Raw genomic sequence first — 24,241 nt, 5'->3', positions numbered from 1 at the left:
CTGACATAAGTGGTTAAGGACATGAATCTTGATGACTCATGGAATGCCTGTCTTCCAATCAGCAATTAATCAATGGTTTGACCAGAATTGTTGTTTAATTTGTTACATTTAAGATTATCACATATTGTGTTGTAACTCTTAACTGCCATTTCTGAACGTCATGAACCCAGTCAGGTCATTTCATGTTTTTATTTATTATCTATTTAATATGTTAGTTATATTGTGCAGATATGTTTCAATTGCTAAAAACATCGAATCCAAAAATTCAATTATTATACTATTCAAATTGCATATTTTTCAAACACAAAAGGGCCACCAGTACCAATCAACCATTGGCATTGCAATAATAGCATCAGCAAAATTAACCATTTACAGTATGTAAGGGATAATGTGTTAATAAAGTTCACCAGTGATTATCGGAAAATAATTCTCGACAGGACAAACAGGACCCAGATATGCCAATGGAAAGGTCTATCTCGTCCTGAAGGGACTTATTTCATACCAACTTATTATACGGCTACTTGCTAAAATAATAATAAAAAAAAATCCCTTCATCATATACTGTAAAGCCCACCCCAAATAAGCAGTTGTGATTGGTCCTTTGTTTTTGATGATTCAGGAATTGGTTTCAATCTGAGGGTTTTCAGATGGACCTGCACAGCAAATTTAAATTGCTTACCGGTTCATCTCGGTTGATCCAGGCAAGTGTGGAGCATTATACATTTTGAAATAACTAAGATCACATCATATTTTCCAATATGAAGCCCTCTTACCACGCATACCCATATCTTTTGGTGAGATCAACTTTTGACTTCAACATTATCACCAGCTCTTCAGCTGTCATACGAGATTCAGATTCATAGTCCAGCAGAGGTTTTATAATGCCATCCATCTGAGGCTGCAGTTTAGCCAGTGCATGTGGAGCCTGTCTTTTAGAGAGAAACCTCCGTAGCTCCTGAATTTTGCTATATGACCAGGGCTCAGAGTTGGTGAACATCTCCAGAAGAGTGATGCCAAGAGACCACATGTCTGACATGGTGCTGCAGTCCTCACAGTCCACTAGGCACTCTGGGGCCATGTAGGGAGGGGTTCCTCCCTGTGGGCCACACTGAGCTCCTTGGCGACTTCCCCTCGTCACTAACATGGTCTCCTGCCAGTTTGCCATACCCCAGTCAGTGAGATAGGCTTTCCTGTTATCTGCTGTAATCTGCAAAACAAAAAAAACAAGAAAGAAACAAAGAAGTCAGTATAAATTATGTTAATCCAATGGCAATGTTGCCATTAAAGAAGACTGAATTACAACTTTGAACATTACTTTATAAAGCTGTAGTATATTGATCATTCTGCTGCACTTCGTAATGTACAGTATACCCGACGAAGTCAAAAAAAACTCTGAAGCTTTACTGTGTTTTCATTAGGCTCCATATTATGAAACATGAAACTGACCATTATATTTGCTGGCTTCAGATCTTGGTGGATGATCTGTTTACCATGTATGTAGTCAATAGCCATAGCAATCTCCAAAGCCACGAACAACTTATCCTCGTCGTCCTGTAACTGAAAGTGAAATTATACTATGTTTTTAACAATTCTTTATTGTCATATACAGTATATGTTGATCACTATTACAAAGATATTTAGAGAAAACATCATGCCTCACCTTAATTGGGGTTTCTTTGTAAAGAACCTGCTGCAGGTTGGCCCCATGGATGTACTCATTAGCAATGAGGATCTCTGTCTCACTTGTGGCTACAGCCATCATCCGCACAATGTTGGGGTGAGATAAATGCCTGAAGAATATTTAAAATCCGAATACACTTTCCATACTTACAGAATAAGATTTACACAAGTGCAGACTTACATACAGACCTACAGAATTCAATATAAAGTAGCCTGGACTGTTTTTAAATTATTAATTGGGCGTGCTCTAGGTTAACAAACATGCTGAACCTTTACACTCCATTACGACTACTAAGTATCTTAAGTACTCATGGACATGCCCCGTTTCCAGACACAGAAAAGTGACAGTGCTTTCAGCATCCACGCACCGCACCTCTGGAACAGCTTACCACAACACACCTGCACATCTGCGACCATTTTTTAAATCTCTACTCTTCAAACTTGATTTTAACAGCCATCAAGCCTGTGAAACTTTGGATTGCTGCTACTCATATTTTGTCAGCATGTTTATATAATGTGTTTGTCTCTTTTGCTTTGGTTTTGTGTTTGGAGGTGTCAGTTGTGGTTGGTGCTGGAATCATCTTTTAAACACTTTTCTTTAACTGGGAAGCACTTTGGAAGTAATGTGCTATACAAATTAAAATGACTTCATTACTTACATAATACTGAGACTGCAAATACACCATGAACTAAACAATTATGAAAACATGAACAGATATACACACACTTACAAAGGTATGAGAAACTCATTTGTGATGACTGAACTATCTCCGATTGGCATGATCTTGATAGCAGCTGGGGTTCCCTGGTATGAGCCTCTGTAAACTGCTCCATATGATCCTCTCCCAATTAAATGATTGTAGTTCATGGTTATTGTAGATACATCCACAAAAGCATGTTTTTGTAGGCGATCTAGAAGAAGGACAACAGGCTTCCCTCAAGTAACTTTACGATAATTCAATATATATATATATATAGTAGGCTATACTATAGCGAGGGCTGAGAACCAAAGGGGCATAAGTGACATTTCACCAACTTTACAGGAGAGCCAAAACAAATCTAACTGCTTCTATTTGTTCACAGTTAAAGACCTTTGGTTTTTGCTCAAGAACTTTACATTTATGAATATTTTACTTTTATAATTTTGTCAGCTAGAAAGAGCTTTCAGGTGATAACTCAATTTTGACCAAAATGTCACTTACGCTCCTTTGGTTCTCAGCCCTCGATAGTATATATATATATATATATATATATATATATATACATATATACATATACTGTATGTAAGGGATAACGGCCGACGAGGTGACCGGTTCGATGGAAATAATGGCTAGGTGGAGGTCTAGAACTCCGGCGACGTGCGAAGCACGGAGACGGAGTTACCTCCGCCGTGCCATTATTTCCATCGAACCGGTCGACCTCGAAGGCCGTTATCCCACTTATCTCCCGTTTGTATACATAACCTGTATATTTAGAACACAGTTTTATTCCACCGTTTCGTCCGTTAACATCGCTAAAACTGTCTTGACTGTGGGACTACTTTCCGCCACATATCAACTTTCTACTTGCAGGACAAAACTGCCGTTACTAGTTCTAAAATGGATGGTTGCTATGGCCAAAGGCCAGTCGTTAGTTCTAAATGGCTGGTTGCTACGGCCAAAAGCCAGTCGTTAGTTCTATCTCTCCCGTTGTCAAGCGGCCATATCCCAGGATTCTGATTAACTTTAACTTTGAAAGATCGCTACTTTTATAGCCTAGAATCTACATGGCATCCAACTAGCTACAATCCACCTCCGTCATATGCTACAATGTTACTATGGTTCTGCACGTCTGTATAGGGAGGGAAAGTAATCTCATCGCCATCTAGCGGTTGCGTTCCTAGAGGCTAGCGGGAGGGGATGGGATTTTCTTTTAGAAAAAATATCTCGGCCGATGATGGGAACTTAGTTAAATGACCTCAATATGCTATGCATTTAGGTCAGCTCTATTGCTTCTAGTGGTCATACTTTATTTTTTAGGATCAGTTTAATTGTTTTGAGTTTGTTTGTAACATGGTGATAACGAACTACAGTACTAGCTACAGTAGCATTTGACGTCACCAGTTTGGGCGCTTCATCTCCAACTGATCAAAACGGCAATTTGCTGAACTGGCTTTACATATTTTTGTAATAACAGAGAGCGATGTAAACCGCGTGGTAATTACCTTTATGTTGGGACAACTTGTGTTGTGCTCCTACTCACACAAGACCTGGCAGTAAGTGTGATTGTCTACTAACTAACCAACTAGCTAACAGGCTAATAAACAAACCATGCTAGGCGAGTAACGTCATGGAAGGGTGTCACGTCACTTGAAGTTGTAGTCCATTTATGAAATGAAACGAGCAATTACGTTTTTTTTTATTAAGGCGAAATAGGGTCTGATATCTTCACAGTTAGTAGATTATTACAGTATGAAGACTGAAAAATATTTTTGGTGGATAAGATCGCTGGAATAGCTGCGTAGTATTTTTTTGAAAAGTCGGTCTATGGGACAGGGTCACTGCACCCTAAAATAGGTTTTTTGAGCTGTTGATTGATTGAAAATACTCATAAGTGGTGAACTGTACTATTACCAGGGTTAATATTGACAAAAATCGTGTTTCTCGACAAACGTAACATTTCGTCTGATTTTGTATTGGAGATATTGCTCTCTCGCGCATACTACCGTTTGAAAACATGCCATGGCATGTTGGTCCAAAATACTATTGGAATGATGACGTTGTCCTGCACTTCTAGTCCGACACTACGTCACCGGGTCGTTACAAATTAGGACTGAAACGCCCCAACACCTGCTGCCCTGATTAGCCTACCTGTGATAAGCCATGTCTGCAGCACTCATTCCCAGATTAACACGAAATCACCATGGTTGATTGGTTGCAGCAGTGCTGCACTCTCTCTCCAAATTTCAGAACGTCTCGCCCATTTTGAAAGCCGTTTTCAGAAATGTGAAGTGGGTGGAGTTATGGGGTGAAGTGACTCTTTAACATTGGAGCTGCTCTTCGATAGGAACGCAACCACTTGGGGCGCTGGTTTTGACTTTCCCTCCCTATTTCAGCTTGGATGCTACGTGACAGTTCATTTAAACTTCGCAACGAGTTTGGCGAATTAATATTCAAGTGTGTTACGGGAACTACTTCAAAGGTAGCAGGTTATACGAAGTTAATGGCCACCCCATCAGGCAATCAGAGAAGAGAATTCCATTGTTGAGGGAGATAAATATATATATATACTATATTACAACTTATTTGATTTTGTATGCTATTTAAAATAAGTAATAATAATAATAATAATAATAATAACAACTAGAAATGCAATTCCAAGGAATTACCAGTGCATGAAAATGCAAAATTTTTTAGATATGGCTACTAAGGTGTAGCTAGGGTAAACATGGTGGTTGCATAGTTTAAAGAGAGTTGATAGTGTTAAGGTAGACATTTTAAAGCTTAAACATTCCTGTTCTAACTTAACTAATAATTTCTAACAGGTATTCTAAAATGTTAACTATGTTAACAATGCTAACCAGGTTGATAAGTTAACTTAGCATTTTTAGCATTACTGCTAGAAATCATCAGCTAACTATGCTAACATTGCTAACTATGTTAACAATGCTAACCACGTTGATTAGCTAACTTAGCTAATCATTTTAGCAGTTGTGCTAAAAATGCTAACAATGCTAACTATGCTAACAATGCTAACCAGGTTGATTAGCTAACTTAGCTAATCATTTTTAGCAGTTATGCTAAAAATGCTAACTATGTTAACAATGCTAACCATGCTAACAATGCTAACTTGCTAGTGAGGACTTTTATTTTGAAACAGTAGTTGCTAGGGTATCCATGGTGCCCACTATCAGGAATAAAGAAGTTACTGTAGTATTATCATGTTGGTTGCTATGGAAACTGTCAAAAACACTTAATTTAAATGGTTGCTATGTTGGTTGCTAGGTACATGGAGGTTTCATTTAGTTGACTGGAGGCATAGTTGATGATAACTGACAGTTGGAATGGTTGAACAGTTAAATAGTTGAGTAGTTTCAGTGGTTAAATGATTTAATAGTGTATTATTGCAGTGAGGACTTTTATTTTGAAACAGTTGTGGACAGAGGAAACAGTTAACAGGATATGTAGTCTTCACAGAGAGATTGTATGCTTAAAGCCTGAGAGAGAGAGGGCTGCTGCAGGTGGGGCTGGCCACCTGGCATAAGATTCTAATTGCTCAACGACCTGATTGTGATGTCATAGAGGCCAATGTTAAGTCTATGGCAGGGCTATTCAACTTCAGTACCAAGAGGGCCGAATGGAAAAATCACTGGGTTTTCAGGGGCCGCATAAAATAAGACGCCGCAAAATAATTGTATCCAACAATATTTGATAAAATCAGAGTAAAATTCAGTTAAATTCAATTGAATTTTATACACTGGCATAGAAACTAAGAACATAGCCTATTATCCATATCCATAAAAAAATCTTCTCAGACAGGTGATAGGCTGCCACACAAACTATACAAGTATTTGAAAACACCCAGGCTAACCATATATTTCATACCTGATGTCTGATAGCTGCCATATCATGCATCAGTGGGAAAAATTGCAGTGTTGATTTAACTAGCCTACTTCAAGATAATTAGGCTCATAAGTGTTTCAAACACACACAGTAGCCTACAGCGCCAATCTCTCAAATATACTTAGCATTGAATTGAAAGAAAAAGTAATGCCAGCTCTGCCTCTTTATCTATTTCACGATTTCTTACCGCCAAAGATTCTAAACTTCGAGCCTGCGCAAATCACAAACAGTAACATTCCCACGAGTGGAGTGAAGATGGCTCTGTCTAAAGAAACGTCTAATTGACAACGAGAATCGTTCTTTTACCCTCTGCAACAAGTAGGCCTACGAGACTTTTATGTTTATTGTGCAACGAATCCATCGCTTTAAAGAAGGAATATAAAGTCAAGAGGCAATTCTCTACAAACCACAGCTCCTTCACTAACTTTCCCGAGGGCTCGGAGGAACGGAGACCGGGTATGATTGTAACATTTTTGATTTGCGCACGCTCGGGGTTAGAATCTTTGGCGGTAAGAAATCGTAATTTAATCAACATCTAATGATAACATTTAAAACTAGTTACACATTTGGAAATGTCAGTTTGTGTAGTGATGTGCTGTGTTCTCTGAGTGAAGATAACTGGAAGAATTAGTCTGGCCAATAGGGGCGGGCCGACAGTGCGCTACTCGCCAGTCATATGAAGTTCTATGCACACCCGTCAAAGCGAGTTCATTCTCATGACGAGACACGCGGGCCACAGGAAATTTGAAGCGGGCCACATCTGGCCCGCGGGCCGCTAGTTGAATAGGCCTGGTCTATGGGGAAATTTTTAATAGTTTTTAATTTTTAGTTCAAAAAGTATAAAAGTTACAAAGTTGAAAAATCATAGCAACCCGATCCATTAGAATACCTACGTTACAAAGTTTGAATGAAGTTTCTAAGTTAAACGGTTGAAGAGAAATTGCGGTTAGAAAAAGCTGTCAGCGGAATAATAATAAAGAAAACTAGAAATGCAATTCCAAGGAATTACCAGTGCATGAAAATGCAAAAAAATGTAGATATGGCTACTAAGGTGTAGCTAGGGTAAACATGGTGGTTGCATAGTTTAAAGAGAGTTGATAGTGTTAAGGTAGACATTTTAAAGCTTAAACATTCCTGTTCTAACTTAACTAATAATTTCTAACAGGTATTCTAAAATGTTAACTATGCTAACAATGCTAACCAGGTTGATAAGTTAACTTAGCTGATAATTTCTAGCAGTAATGCTAAAAATGCTAACTATGCTAACATTGCTAACTATGTTAACAATGCTAACCAGGTTGATTAGCTAACTTAGCTAATCATTTTAGCAGTTGTGCTAAACATGCTAACTATGCTAACAATGTTAACTATGCTAACAATGCTAACCAGGTTGATTAGCTAACTTAGCTAATCATTTTTAGCAGTTATGCTAAAAATGCTAACTATGCTAACCATGCTAACTTGCTAGTGAGGACTTTTATTTTGAAACAGTAGTTGCTAGGGTATCCATGGTGCCCACTATCAGGAATAAAGAAGTTACGAAAGTATAATCATGTTGGTTGCTATGGAAACTGTCAAAAACGCTTAATTTTAATGGTTGCTATGTTGGTTGCTAGGTACATGGAGGTTTCATGTAGTTGAATGGAAGCATAGTTGATGATAACTGACAGTTGGAATCGTTGAACAGTTCAATAGATGAGTAGTTTCAATGGTTAAATGATTTAATAGTGTATTATTGCAGCGAGGACTTTTATTTTGAAACAGTTGTGGACAGAGGAAACAGTTAACAGGATATGTAGTCTTCACAGAGAGATTGTCTGCTTAATAGCCTGAGAGAGAGAGGGCTGCTGCAGGTGGGGCTGGCCACCTGGCATAAGATTCTAATTGCTCAACGACCCGATTGTGATGTCATAGAGGCCAATGTTAAGTCTATGGGGTAATTTTTAATAGTTTTTAATGTATAGTTTAAAAAGTATAAAAGTTACAAAGTTGAAAAATTATAGCAACCCGATCCATTAGAAGACCTACGTTACAGAGTTTGAATGAAGTTTCTAAGTTAAACGGTTGAAGAGGAATTGCGGGCAGAAAAAGTGGTAAGCAGAATAATAATAACTAGAAATGCAATTCCAAGGAATTACCAGTGCATGAAAATGCAAAAAAATGTAGATATGGCTACTAAGGTGTAGCTAGGGTAAACATGGTGGTTGCATAGTTTAAAGAGAGTTGATAGTGTTAAGGTAGACATTTTAAAGCTTAAACATTCCTGTTCTAACTTAACTAATAATTTCTAACAGGTATTCTAAAATGTTAACTATGCTAACAATGCTAACCAGGTTGATAAGTTAACTTAGCTGATGATTTCTAGCAGTAATGCTAAAAAATGCTAACTATGCTAACATTGCTAACTATGTTAACTATGCTAACCACGTTGATTAGCTAACTTAGCTAATCATTTTAGCAGTTGTGCTAAAAATGCTAACTATGTTAACAATGCTAACTATGCTAACAATGCTAACCAGGTTGATGAGCTAACTTAGCTAATCATTTTTAGCAGTTATGCTAAAATTGCTAACTATGTTAACAATGCTAACTGTGCTAACCATGCTAACAATGCTAACTTGCTAGTGAGGACTTTTATTTTGAAACAGTAGTTGCTAGGGTATCCATGGTGCCCACTATCAAGAATAAAGAAGTTACTGTAGTATAATCATGTTGGTTGCTATGGAAACTGTCAAAAACGCTTAATTTTAATGGTTGCTATGTTGGTTGCTAGGTACATGGAGGATTCATTTAGTTGACTGGAGGCATAGTTGATGATAAATGACAGTTGGAATGGTTGAACAGTTAAATAGTTGAGTAGTTTCAGTGGTTAAATGATTTAATAGTGTATTATTGCAGTGAGGACTTTTATTTTGAAACGGTTGTGGACAGAGGAAACAGTTAACAGGATATGTAGTCTTCACAGAGAGATTGTATGCTTAAAGCCTGAGAGAGAGAGGGCTGCTGCAGGTGGGGCTGGCCACCTGGCATAAGATTCTAATTGCTCAACGACCCGATTGTGATATCATAGAGGCCAATGTTAAGTCTATGGGGAAATTTTTAATAGTTTTTAATTTATAGTTCAAAAAGTATAAAAGTTACAAAGTTGAAAAGTCATAGCAACCCGATCCATTAGAATACCTACGTTACAAAGTTTGAATGAAGTTTCTAAGTTAAACGGTTGAAGAGAAATTGCGGTTAGAAAAAGCTGTCAGCGGAATAATAATAAAGAAAACTAGAAATGCAATTCCAAGGAATTACCAGTGCATGAAAATGCAAAAAAAAATATAGATAGATAATGTAGATATGGCTACTAAGGTATAGCTAGGGTAAACATGGTGGTTGCATAGTTTAAAGAGAGTTGATAGTGTTTAGGTAGACATTTTAAAGCTTAAACATTCCTGTTCTAACTTAACTAATGATTTCTAACAGGTATTCTAAAATGTTAACTATGCTAACAATGATAACCAGGTTGATTGGTTTACTTGGCTAATGATTTCTAGCAGTACTGTTAAAAATGTTAACTATGCTAACTATGCTAACAATGCTAACCACGTTGATTAGCTAACTTAGCTAATCATTTTTAGCAGTTATGCTAAAAATGTTAACAATGTTAACTATGCTAACAATGCTAACCAGGTTGATTAGCTAACTTAGCTAATCATTTTTAGCAGTTATGTTAAAAATGCTAACTATGCTAACAATGTTAACTATGCTAACCATGCTAACTAGCTAACTTGGTACTGAGGACTTTTATTTTGAAACATTTGTTGATGGGGTATCCATGGCTGCCACTATCAGGAATAAAGAAGTTACTGCAGTAAAATCATGTTGGTTGCTATGGAAACGGTCATAAACGCTTAATTTTGATGGTCGCTATGTTGGTTGCTAGGTGCATGGAGGTCTCATGTAGTTGACTGGAGGCATAGTTGATGATAACTGACAGTTGGAATGGTTGAACAGTTAAATAGTTGAGTAGTTTCAATGGTTAAATGATTTAAAGGAGAATTCCGGTGTGATATTGACTTTAAATGTGTTGAAACATGATACCGAGTGTGAGCGATTGTCTCAGAGCTGTTTTCGACCTGTCAGCTGTTCTCCGAAACCCGGCGGGAGCTTAGAAATAGTCAACCAGGTTTTTAACGTTTGTGCCTCGGGCATCGAACTGCCGTGCAAATAAATCACTGTTTTACACCATTAATGAGGCTCAAAGTAGCTCCATACTTTATTGGTAGACTTCTGAGGGCCCTGACATTTAAAACGAGACATCGAGAACTTTGAAAAAGCACTGGTTGTTTACTTACATGACTGTTTATTCAGGCAGTCACTTTCGAAAGTTTAGCGGTAGCAGCCATCTTGAATCTAGTCACGTGACTGATTCGTGACTGGTTCACGTAATCGCTATGTCTATGCGTGCACTCATGGAGGTATTATATATAACTGGAGAGCGTGACTAAGTCCCGCCCTCCATACAAATGAATGGCCGATGCTAGGCTAGTAAATCCGGCCAATTTTCGTCAACGCCATATTGAACACTGGAGCTCCGATCCAGCGCCAGTCGGCTCTGACCATGCGCAAAGATCCAAAGCTGGAAATGACGCATGGACCTACATTGATCTTTATTGGACATTCTGTAAAAAGAGAGTCATCCTCCAATTCAGAGGGTGGCGATAATGCACATACCTTGCTTGCAGCGTAACAACAAGCAGAAAAAGTTGCTCGGGAACGCACACCTGAGTCCAGTGGAGTGTCGCACGGAGTAATGATTGGCTGTAGGTACCCGTTCACCAACATGTACGCGCATGAGAGCTCGTGCCCAACACGGATTTTCGTGCACGGAGCTGGTTCTAAATGCTCCATGAGGCGCCATAATTGAAAATGGCGCTTGCTAACTTGCCGAAGCTAATCAACACAGCCTTGACCCCCTGCGTGCACTAGTCATGAATCAGTCACGTGACTAAATTCAAGATGGCTGCGACCGGTAAACTTTCGAAAGTGACTGCCTGAATAAACAGTCATGTAAGTAAACAACCAGTGCTTTTTCAAAGTTCTCGATGTCTCGTTTTAAATGTCAGGGCCCTCAGAAGTCTACCAATAAAGTGTGGAGCTACTTTGAGCCTCATTAATGGTGTAAAACAGTGATTTATTTGCACGGCAGATCGATGCCCGAGGCACAAACGTTAAAAACCTGGTTGACTATTTCTAAGCTCCCGCCGGGTTTCGGAGAACAGCTGACAGGTCGAAATCAGCTCTGAGACAATCGCTCACACTCGGTATCATGTTTCAACACATTTAAAGTCAATATCACACCGGAATTCTCCTTTAATAGTGTATTATTGCAGTGAGGACTTTTATTTTGAAACAGTTGTGGAAAGAGGAAACAGTTAACAGGATATGTAGTCTTCACAGAGAGATTGTATGCTTAAAGCCTGAGAGAGAGAGGGCTGCTGCAGGTGGGGCTGGCCACCTGGCATAAGATTCTAATTGCTTAATGATCCGATTGTGATGTCATAGAGGCCAATGTTAAGTCTATGGGGAAATTTGTAATAGTTTTTAATTTATAGTTTAAAAAGTATAAAAGTTACAAAGTTGAAAAATACTTAGCAGCCTTCCCCTATTTAAGACCTACGTTGCGACGTTTGAATGAAGTTTCTAAGTTAAACGGTTCAAGCTGAATAGAAAAAATGAATTTGATCAGCGGAATAATAAGAAGAAGAAGAAGCCTTGGAAGAACAGTACAGTGCATTTTCATGCACTGTAATAATAAGAAGACTAGGAAGAACAGTACAGTGCATTTTCATGCACTCTAATAAGAAGTCTAGGAAGAACAGTACAGTGCATTTTCATGCACTGTAATAATAAGAAGACTAGGAAGAACAGTACAGTGCATTTTCATGCACTGTAATAATAAAAATGTACACTTACCTTGTTTCTGAGCTGCAAATCTTTTCTCATGTGCCGGTCTCAAGGCAGAGAGGTCACCAGGGAAGTGTTCTCTTGCTACAATAGTATGCACAAATAATAGGCATTCAGTAAACAAATTCTGGTCAAAATAATTTATAATGGCCTTGATATGAATAGTGTAACATTCTATACCAATGGGCTGAAAAACATAACACTAAAAGATGTATACTTACAATTGGGAGGAGCAAGCTCCATACTCTGCATCAACTGAAAAGGGCAGCCTCCATTCCCTGCCACCATCTCCTCTATCTTCTCCAGCAGCTCTGTCACCTGGCCACCATCACTCTTCTCATTGTCTACAACATGATACCTGTTCCCACATTTCTCTACAACCCACTGCAGAGCCTCTCCTCCACTCTCAATGTGCTGCTCAATACTTGTGTCTCCCAGCCAGACCCCCCATGTGAACAACACTATAGTGTGACTCCAGACTCTCTCCCCCAGCAGCTCCATGTGTTCCTGCACTGCTCTTCTGTCTGTCTCTGTGAATGACATACGCACATCGACGGGCAGGAGTAGACCATGGGGTCCTGGAGGACACAGTGACACACTAAGGATAATCTCTTGTTTATCACGTTCAGGTGATTGCTCTACAGTGTAGTTCTTCCACCATCCAGGTGCCTTCACTGCAGTGATGTGTCTCCCTGCTGTTTGTCCTTCTCTCTTCACACACTCAGCTGTTGTTCCTGAGGTGCTAAACTCCTGTCTGCCCAGGATGGTGTTTAATAAAGAATTCTTCCCTTCATTTCTGTCTCCCAGCAGCACAATGCCAATGTCTGAGATATGTGGAACTCCACCTGCAAATTGAAAGTATGTAATGCAGTGAAACCCACTACAGTATGTGTTAGTTGTGCATCTGAGGGTGTTTTAGATGTGATTGCTGTGTTCATTTGTTACAGGTGTGTGTGTGTGTGTGTGTGTGTGTGTGTGTGTGTGTGTGTGTGTGTGTGTGTGTGTGTGTGTGTGTGTGTGTTATGTGTTTATTTTGTGAGCATGAGGCAAATCTAGTTACCTCAGCCAAGGAGGTTATGTTTTCATCGTGGACCTGCATCTGTCTGTTTGTCTGTCTGTCTGTCTGTTAGCAAGATAACTCAAAAATGTAATAGATGGATTTCGATGAAATTCAGGGAAGGTCAGAAATGACCCAAGGAAGAAACGATTACATTTTGGGGTGATCCGTATCACCGTCGGGATTCCGCAGGCGTTTATGTTTTTTGCTTAGCGGTGTAATGGCATGGCATGGCCACGTGGTGGCGATCTGAATAGTTTAGGTTCAAATGTATGACAACCTCGGAAGAACAATACAGGCGGAGGTCGGCGCTCTCCGAGTGCTTTTCTAGTTATGATTGCATTGTGTGGAAAACAGAACGCATGTGGCCCCAGTCGTGGCACGACTGGCTGGGGCACCTGCACCTCACACCGGCGACCCGGGTTCGATTCCCGCCCCGTGGTCCTTTCCGGATCCCACCCCAGTTCTCTCTCCCTCTCGCTTCCTGTCATACTCTCTACTGTCCTGTCCAATTAAAGGCATAAAAAGCCCCATAAAAAATAATAATAATAAAAAAAACCAGAACGTGTGTTTTTGTGTGTGTGTGTGTGTGTGTGTGAGTGTGTGTGTGAGTGAGAGAGAGAAATAGATACTGTACAGAGAAAGAGCAAAAGAAAGAGTGTTTGAAAAAGGAAGACAGAGAGACAAAGTAAAGGACAGAGATATATCGCATGAAGAACATTATGAGCCGTGAGAAGTTCATTTAAACGTCTCGTTTGTACATCTGAGTGCTGGAAATGTCTCTCACCTGCTGATGATCTGAGAGTCTGTCTCTGCTTGTGCACCTTCATCTTCCTCTCCTCTGCTCTTCTCTCTTCTTCCTTCTTCTTTTCTTGTAGATTTGTAGAAATATTTCTGTCAAAGTGAAACGGATGGTCCATGTTTCCTGCCACCATCTCTTCTATCTTCTGCAGCAGCTCTGTCACCTGGTCACCATCACTCTTCTCATTGTCTACAACATGATACCTGTTCCCACATTTCTCTACAACCCACTGCAGATCCTCTCCTTCACTCTCAATGTGCTGCTCAATACTTGTGTCTCCCAGCCAGTCCCCTCTGGTGAACAGCACAATAGTGTGACTCCAGACTCTCTCACCCAGCAGCTCCATGTGTTCCTGCACTGCTCTTCTGTGCGTCTCTGTGAATGACTTACTCACTCTAATGATCAGAAGTAGAGCATGGGGTCCTGGAGGACACAAGGACACACTGAGGACAATCTCTCGTTTGTCACGTTCAGGAGTTTTCTCTACTGATTTGCTACTCCACCATCCTGGTGCCTCTACTACAGTGATGTGTCTCCCTGCTGTTGCTCCTTCTCTCTTCACACACTCAGCTGTTCTTCCTGATGTGATAAACTCCTCTCTACCCAATATTGTGTTTCCTGATGAACTCTTCCCTTCATTTCTGTCTCCCAGCAGCACAATGCCCATGTCTGAGATATGTGGAACTCCACCTGAAAATAGGAAGTATGTCGTTCTGTGAAACACACTGCAAATCCTCTATGTTTTTACTGGAATTATCATTGATTAAATAAAATTTAGCCTTTTGTGTGTGTGCTTGTTGTGCATTTGGCTGTGTCTTAGATGTGATTGCTGTGTTCCTGTGTTTCAGATGTGTGTGTGTGTGTGTGTGTGTGTGTGTGTGTGTGTGTTTTCTGTGTACTGACCTTAGGGATATGTTTTTGAGGGATCACAGCACTGGTAACAGTAGGCTTCAGTGCATAACAGAATACTATGTACAGTACGTGTGTGTGTGTGTGTGTGTGTGTGTCTGTGTGTCTGTGTCTGTGTGTTGTGCATATGAGGGTTATGTGTTGTTTATTTTGTGAATATGAGACATATCTGGTAATGGCTTTCTTATGTGGAAAACAGAACATGTGTTTGTGAGTGTGTGTGTGTGTGTGTGTGTGTGTGTGTGTGTGTGTGTGTGTGTGTGTGTGTGTGTGTGTGTAAGTGAGAGAGAGAAATAGATAGAGAGATAGAGGGAGAGAGAGAGAGAGAGAAAGAGAGAGTGTGTAAAAAAGGAAGACAGAGGGATATAATACATAACAAAAAGATGACCTATGAAGTGCATGAGCTATGAGAAGTTCATTTGAACATCTCTTGTGTAAATCTGAGTGCTGGAAATGTCTCTCACCTGCTGATGATCTGAGAGTCTGTCTCTGCTTATGCACCTTCATCTTCCTCTCCTCTGCTCTTCTCTCTTCTTCCTTCTTCTTTTCTTGTAGATTTGTAGAAATATTTCTGTCAAAGTAAAACGGATGGCCCCTGTTTCCTGCCACCATCTCCTCTATCTTCTGCAGCAGCTCTGTCACCTGGCCACCATCACTCTTCTCATTGTCTACAACATGATACCTGTTCCCACATTTTTCTACAACCCACTTCAGATCCTCTCCTTCACTCTCAATGTGCTGCTCAATACTTGTGTCACCCAGCCAGTCCCCTCTGGTGAACAGCACTATAGTGTGCTTCCAGACTCTCTCTCCCAGCAGCTCCATGTGTTCCTGCACTGCTCTTTTGTGCGTCTCTGTGAATGACACATCCACTCTAATGTGCAGGAGTAGAGCATGAGGTCCTGGAGGACACAGGGACACACTGAGGACAATCTCTCGTTTGTCACGTTCAGGAGTTTTCTCTACAGATTTGCTACTCCACCATCCTGGTGCCTCCACTACAGTGATGTGTCTCCTTGCTGTTTCTCCTTCTCTCTTCACACACTCAGCTGTTCTTCGTGTGGTGCTAAATTCCCCTCTGCCCAGGATGGTGTTTCCTGAGGAACTCCTCCCAGTATGTCTGCTTCCCAGCAACACAATGCCCATGTCTGAGATATGTGGAACACCACCTGGAAATAAAAAAGTATGTAATGCTGTGAAACCCACTGCAAATCCTCTCCACGCTTTTAATATCATATAATTGTCATTGATTAAATCAAATCTGGGCTTTTGTGTATGTATTAATTGTGCATTTGAGTGTCCTAGATATGACTGCTGTGTTTGAGTTTTCCAGGTGTGTGTGTATGTGTGTGTGTCTGTGTGTCCAGATAGCAAAATCAGATTGGCAGATGGCGTACAGTAACGCTGGTGGCGTGGCACTTGTGGTCCACTGTTTGTAAATTTAACGTGTCTTGAATTTTAAGAACAGACATGAAATATTATAAAATGATGTATGAAATAACTGAACAAACGAAAAAGATTTTAGACCAATAGTGACAATTTGTTGGGACATTTGTCTGCACCCCCCAGCAGACCGCAACATAAGAGAACCGATGAGCAAAAGGCTAGAGGACCACCAAATCTGTTCCCAGTGGTCCGCCAGCCTTCTGCTAACTGGGTCTGTATGTCTGTGTATGTCTGTGTATGTGTATTAGGGATGTGCTTTTGGAGATGACAGAACTGGTAACAGTAGATTTCTGCCATGAGAGCCATGAGAAGGTAATTTACCATAAACGTCTCTTTAGTACATCTGAGTACTGGAAATGTTGCTTACCTGCTGATGATCTGAGAGTCTGTCTCTGCTTGTGCACCTTCATCTTCCTAACCTCTGCTCTTCTCTCTTCTGCCTTCTTCTTCTCTTGTAGATTTTTAGAAAAGTGAAACGTATGGCCCATGTTCCCTGCTACCATCTCCTCTATCTTCTCCAGCAGCTCTGTCACCTGGCCCTCATCACTCTTCATATTGTCTACAACATGATACCTGTTCCCACATTTCTCTACAACCCACTGCAGAGCCTCTCCTCCACTCTCAATGTGCTGCTCAATACTTGTGCTTCCCAGCCAAACCCCTTTGGTGAACAGCACTATAGTGTGACTCCAGACTCTCTCACCCAGCAGCTCCATGTGTTCCTGCACTGCTCTTCTGTGCGTCTCTGTGAATGACTTACTCACATTAATGACCAGGAGTAGAGCATGGGGTCCTGGAGGACACAGAGACACACTGAGGACAATCTCTTGTTTATCACGTTCAGGAGTCCTCTCTACAGTGTAGCTCCTCCACCATCCTGGTGCCTCCACTACAGTGATGTGTCTCCCAGCTGCTTGTCCTTCTCTTTTCACACACTCAGCTGTTCTTCCTGAGGTGCTGAACTCTTCTCTGCCCAGAATGGTGTTTCCTGATGAACTCTTCCCAGTAAGTCTGTTCCCCAACAGCACAATGCTCATATCTGAGATATGTGGAACTCCACCTGGAGATAGAAAGTACGCAATTTTGTGAAACCCACTGCAAATCCTCTCTATCATTTTAGGATTATATAATTATCACTGATTAAAGGGTACACTACGCCAAATCTTGCAAAAATTGTGAAACATTAGTTGATATAGCTCTTTGGAGACAATTTTTGCCTGTTGTTAATCATTCACCTTCACACCAAAAGCATTTGCATAGTGTACAGGGGGATAAGCAGGGAGAAGTTTGCTGTTTACAATATAGAGTAACTTAAATACTGTACATCGCGACTCTAGAGAGCTCTCTACAGGTGCTAAATGAAGTATACCTAAACCTGCTTCGACATGAACTCTGGGCTTCTGTGTATGTTTCAGTTGTGCATTTCACTGTATGTCCGTGTGTCCCAGGTGTGTGTGTGTGTGTGTGGGGGGGGGGGGGGGGGGGTGTTAGAGTGTGTGTGTGTGTGTGTGTGTGTCAGTCTGTGCGTGTGTGTGAGTGTGTGCGTGTGTGTGAGTGTGTGTATATATGTGTCTGTGTACGTGTGTGTATGTGTATGTGTATGTGTATGTGTGTGTGTCTGTGTACATGTTTGGGGTGCCATATACATGTGTGTGTAGTACACAGGAGCAGTGAGGAGTTCATTTAAACGTCTCTTGCGTAAATCTGAGTGCTGGATATGTCTCTCACCTGCTGATGATCTGAGAAACTCTCTCTGCTTCTTCACCTTCATCTTCCTCTCCTCTGCCCTACGGTTTTCTTTCAACTTCTCCATCTTCAATACAATCAAAATAATATACCTGAATGTAACATGCAGAGATGTCTGAATTCAGAATAAAACTCTACTAGAGAATTCATTTTATGATCAAAACTGATAAAAACTTTGGACAAAAGAATATGGTCTCTCTTAAATATGTTCTGAACAACTGTTAGCCTGTTTATGTATTGGAGGAGGACAAATTGTATTACAGTGTATCATGATTTAGCCATGAAAGAATCCATCATAGTACATACAGTCAACACTTTGGCATCCCACGGAATGCAGTGGTGCAAAATGGTACTGGCAGGTCCAGTACAGAGTCAGTGGATTTATAGACAATATTTTCCAAAAATCACATCTCAATAAGGGAACTCAGCAACAAGCCCACGTTTTGAACAGATGATCCTCACATACAGAATGATATATGGTAAAATGTTTTAACTGTCGTCATGTTTCACTAATGTGTGTGAAATACCAAAAGAGCCAATCATTTTCCAATAATAGCCAATAATAAAGTTGAACAAAAAGGAGTTCACCACAACGCTTAAAATGACTTGACGCTTCAAAGGGCTGTAGTTTTGGAACCATTAGTATACTGATATACTATTTAAGATTTATGCATCTTAAGTAGTATATCAGATTTTTTTGGAGAGTGTGACCTGTCAGCCACTGGGTGAGTTGACACGGAATGACCCTGGCCCATCCTACACCTCTGGACCACATTTCATGAAAATAGTAGCGGCAGTTAAAATAGCAGCAGTTTCTGTGTAAACTTGCACACAGATACGGACAAACAGATACACTGAAAAACAGACCCCGCTTTTGACTTCAGGCACCGGAAGGATCCAGAAGAAAGAAGTGTAATCAACATAACCTGCATTGCCAATAATAAAAAAAATCAAAAGCATTACACCGCTTAGGCTAAATAGTCTACTCATGTAGTAAACTTACGATGCTTGCAGTATAAGTCCGCTGACTCCTTCTGCAAAAGTAAGTGAAAGTAACATTTCTAATAATACATCCCAAGCTGAAAAGCCAGATGGGACATAGAGCTAGCTGTCAGAGCTACGTGACTACATGCACAGACTATGTGGCAGTATGCCTAAAATGAAAGCAGGCATACAGTACATACACAGCCTTACTATATGTGTGTGTGTGTGTGTGTGTGTGTGTGTTTGAAAGAGACGGTAGGCCTATATCTTGTCACTATACTCTCCTAACTTACAGCTACAGTATGTGACCACATACAGGTTCAACAAGTAGACGTAGAATGATAGTCTTGTGTGGAATATTTCAGTGGACTAGTTAACTGAAATATTTCCACACTATTAAACAAATCTGTACAGAGTACAGTATGTATAATGTGTGTATCTGTATATAATCCTCCCCACATACAGTATAGCCTACAGTACATTCATTCATTTAGCAGACACTTTCATCCAAAGCGACTTACACGTCACGGCCATTCTCATCAGAACAACTCAGAATGGTGCCCGACGGGTGCAAACGACTTGCAATTGATGACAACACGCGTGAATCGCCAAACCACAAGACAATACACGAGCAACACACAAGCCTTTTGCTGAGGCCAAAAAACAATACACACGCCTTTCGCCAAGGCTAAGCAACAGCGGGGAAAGTGAAAGTCCATTTGTTGAGTTGGATGCACTAAAACATAGTACGGGGTCTTCCTTGGCCCATCCTACACCTCTACACCAAATTTCATGAAAATAGTATCGGCAGTTTCTGTGTAAACTTGCACACAGATACAGACAAATGGATGCACTGCATTGAAAACAGGCCCCGCTGTTGACTTTACTATTTCAATTTCAATTTCAATTTCAATTTAATTTTACTTATAGAGCGCCAAAACATTACACATGTCTCATGGCGCTTTACAGAGTGTTAAACATTCAAAGAGAGCCCATGAGTAACAGGGGCAAGGAAAAACTCCCTAGAATTGGAGATACATATAGGAAGAAAGGCACTAAGGATTCCTATCCGGAAGAAAGCAACTTAATCAACATAACCTGCATTCCCAATAAAAAAAATAGAACTCATTACACGGCTCAGGCTAAATAGTAGTCTGCTTAAATAGTTAACTGATGACAGTCAGTGAAAAACAGGGTAATTCAACTACTTACAATGGCTGCTATATGTACTGTAGGCTGACTCCTTCTGCAAAAGTAAGTGAAAGTAAAGCTTCTAGTAATACACATCCAAAGCTGAAAACCCATGACAGGATGGGACATAAAACTAGCTGTCAGAGCTACGTGACTACATGCACAGACTATGTGACAGTATGCCCAAAATGAAAGCAGGCATAGAACCACAGCCTTCCTATTATTGTGTGTGTGTGTGTGTGTGTGTGTGTGTGTGTGTGTGTGTGTGTGTGTGTGTGTGTTTGTGTGTGAAACTATTCCTCTAATAGAAACTAACTCCTCTAACTTACAGTTACGTGACTACATGCAGATTGCATGCAAATGCAAAAAGTAGACATACAACAATAGCTTTTGTGTGGAATAAGGCTGGACATGTCAACTTTTCATGCGATGCAGAATTCAAAACTTTTATACTGAAACTTGGTCCAGTGGCTCCTAAAGATGAAAAAGCCATTTCAAATTGATTATAGCCTAGTGGGAAAATAGCACACACACACACACATACACACACACGCTCGCTCGCAATCACACACATGCACGCATGTGTAGGCTACACACACGCTACACACGCCACACACACGCACACGCACGCACACACACGGAATGTCATTCACCCTAAATGTGTGACATGACTTTTTGTGTGCTCACAATGTTGTCATGATGGCAAGCAGCCATTTAAAAAACAGTCTTGAAAAAAACTGAGATGCAATGTAAGCTGGGAAACTAGTCAATACTTGTAAAGGTTGTATGTGAATCCTGTGAAGTAGGCTACAGTTGCTCAAAATCAAACAGGCTAATAGGCTAACTGGAAAAAGCACCATGCCAATCTAGCTATGGTGAAGTGTATGTGATGATGTGAGGCTATTTTAATTCCAAAGGCCAAGGGAACTTTATCAGGATGCATAATATCCTGGATCCATGAAATAGCTAGCCTGTAAAATAAAAACATATAAAAAAATCCTTTTTAATTTTTTTAATTAAGGCATTAAAAACAATTCTCATAAGATGATTTTATATTCCTCTTTTTAGTCAACTTTAGCCTGGGTTCAGATACTTACTGAACCCACTATATATATATACTATATATATATATATATATATATATATATATATATTTAAATATAATAAAACAATGTATCACATAAAGAACATAACAAACCATAAAGAAAGAAAGAGATAAAGAGAGAGAGAACGGGAGAGAGGAGCAGAGAGGCCAAGAGGTCTGAGTGACCATATGCATTTCACTGCATATTGTACTCAAATGTAAATATTTGAACATTTTGAATAACAGAAGTCTCATAGAAATTAATACATCATCTCAGGCATGGACTGGCCATAGGGCATACCGGGCAATGCCCGGTGGGCCGACGCATATATTTGGGCCGAGGCTGTCATAATTTAATAATAATAAAAAAAATATTAGGCTTCGCTTATGTACGGCCGCAACGGTAGCGAGTCGCGGCCCATTGGTTGACTGCCTTAATGGACATTGGGCTAGTCCAATGAAATCTCAGGCCCCTCCCTGTCTCCCTCCCTGCCTCATCTCCCTCTTGATTGGAGTTCGACCGGAGTTTGAGACCGTTCGTATATGAAAATGTACAAAGACAAACCACAAAATCGCAAGGGGGGCGCAGAGAAGTTGCGAGATAGAAGGCAAAAGCCTACAAGTGGATGCAGCAAAAATTTGCTAAAATTACAGAAATGTTTGCCACCACAAGTTCAAACAGGGCCGTCGACATAGCAGCAGTGCAGAAGCAGAGTTACACAGAGGAAGGAGTAGCTATTCAAATTGATTCGGAGGAGGAGGAAGAGGTGAGAGACGTGACCCAGCAGGGACAGATTGAGGAGGAGATACTGTACCAAATAGCTACTGTGAGCCAAGTAAGAAGTGGCCGAAATGTTGGCTGAACTTTTTGGGCGCACAACGAACAATTAAAAGTTTGAAATCTGCGACTGCTGCTTCCCCTTGCTTCTTTTAGATGTATTAACCTGCGTACTATGATTCAGCACCCAGTTAAGTAAAACAAAGTTTTATAGTGTGAGTGCGTCTTTTTGTGTGGTTTCTGTGTACCCCTCTCGCATGCATTTGAATTGCGATACCCATCAAATTAACGAGTCGTCGGCTCGCCATCAACCTTCTGAAATTTTAAGACAGTCACGATTGGTCGAAATTGTTGTCAATCTTGACGCAGTACAACAAGCAAACTATCACATTTCTTTGCGCAGACAAGCAGACACACAGACATGCAGTCAGACGCATGGAATCAATCAGGGATGGTGATAGCCCATGGAATTAACAATGAAAATGTTTTGGGATGTGTAGCCTATTTAGTATCAAGGTGAATTGTTGGCTAAAACTGCAAATGCGCAACATAAATTATAGCAGGTTTTATTTAGTGAAGCATTTAATAGCATATGAGTTTTGTGCACAACCTCATCCTTTACTGGTTTAAAGGCCACTCTAGTGGGTGCGTGGGTGTGGGTGTGTGTGTGTGTGTGTGTGTGTGAGAGTGTGTGTGTGTGAGAGAGAGAGAGAGAGAGAGAGAGAGTATAATAATAATTAATATTTTTTTAGCAAGGGTAGGCTAGCCTACTCGCTTCCATGCAGGCTACTGCGGTTTACTTAAATATTTTTTACAAACAAAACAGTGTATGTTTTATCGTGTAAATTATCATGGTGGGCCACTATGGCCAAAAATGCCCGGGCCGTTTTTTGGTCCCAGTCCAGCCCTGCATCATCTACATCATCAGATGTCTCCGTTAAACACAGAGCAGCATTTTGGATGCATCACTCATATGTCACATTGTATCTGCCACGGTAACTGCACACTGCTACAACTAACACCAACAGCTGGGTCTGTGTACACCTTCAGTGTGTGTTTGAATGTTTATAACAATCAGATAGGGAGTCTGAACCTTAATCTCTTATCATGAAAACTTTATTTTTATGTAATCCATTAAGAATATCCTGTTTTAGTCCTATAAATAATGGTAAGACTTTGTTTAAAACAGACTTGTTACTCACATACTCATCTAGGATGTTTGTGTGTTTGTAACCTGTTTCCAGTATTGTGAATAAAATGTTTTACTCTGCAGTACGGTTGGCTTGTCTGTGTATCACTTTTTGCCTCTTTGTGGATTAATACTTATTTTTTTACCATAGTACACAGGCACATAATTTCAACTCACTTGCAGGAAAAACGGCAACCAACCTCATCATCAGCCAATTAACTATCCGCCCAGCATCTGTGGATTCCACCACCACCAACTCAATACCAAAACATACTAATGTAAAAAATAAATAATCTTACTGTATACGAGTCACAAAATCCACCTTCATCTCATCAGTGAATAGAAGAACACTGCATGAAGGAACAGTACAAGCTGATATGGCTGTTATTGATTACAGTAATTCAGTTTATTGCTCACATTTAGATAGGGGAGTGAAGAGAGGGTGATGCAGGTGAGTGGGAGAGAGAGATGGGGTGAATTCGGGGAATGGCCGCAGATCGGATCCGAACCCAGGTCCCCACGGGTACTTCGACCATCACACTGCAGCCATTTACTGTACACCGCAGTGTCCCCTCGACTAAAAGATTTGGTTACACATTACTTCAAGGTAACATAAGAGTGACATGACACTGTCATGAAGGTTCATGATATGGCACTTTATACTGTATATGACACAAGTTAGGGTTAGGGTTCATGTGTGTGTCATGACAGTGTGCCATTATGAAGACAGCTTCAAGGTAAGTGTTCCCAAAGATCTCATAAAACACATCTATACTACACTGATGACAACTTGCCTGAGTCAGAGAGATGCATTCTACC

At 40.4% G+C, this 24,241-nt stretch overlaps 1 protein-coding gene across 1 annotated transcript; it reads right to left on the bottom strand.

The window, feature by feature from the left end:
- Window positions 1-303: 303 nt before the first annotated feature.
- Window positions 304-18,263, bottom strand: LOC134089401 (GTPase IMAP family member 8-like). The gene is made up of 10 exons (XM_062543843.1): window positions 18,179-18,263; window positions 16,818-17,510; window positions 15,469-15,906; window positions 14,203-14,785; window positions 12,458-12,834; window positions 12,246-12,320; window positions 2,412-2,592; window positions 1,661-1,790; window positions 1,447-1,557; window positions 304-1,207 (listed from the first exon to the last, which is right to left on the bottom strand). Exons 1-10 carry the CDS (start codon window positions 18,261-18,263, stop codon window positions 770-772), a joined length of 3,111 nt encoding a protein of 1,036 aa, XP_062399827.1. The 3' UTR covers window positions 304-769.
- Between the last annotated feature and the right edge of the window lie 5,978 nt (window positions 18,264-24,241).

The sequence above is a fragment of the Sardina pilchardus genome, chromosome 8 (genome assembly GCF_963854185.1).
Source record: "Sardina pilchardus chromosome 8, fSarPil1.1, whole genome shotgun sequence".
In the NCBI taxonomy this organism is placed as follows: Eukaryota; Metazoa; Chordata; class Actinopteri; order Clupeiformes; family Clupeidae; genus Sardina; species Sardina pilchardus.
Note: the sequence above shows the minus strand (reverse complement) of the source record. Positions and strands in the feature narration are given on the sequence as shown.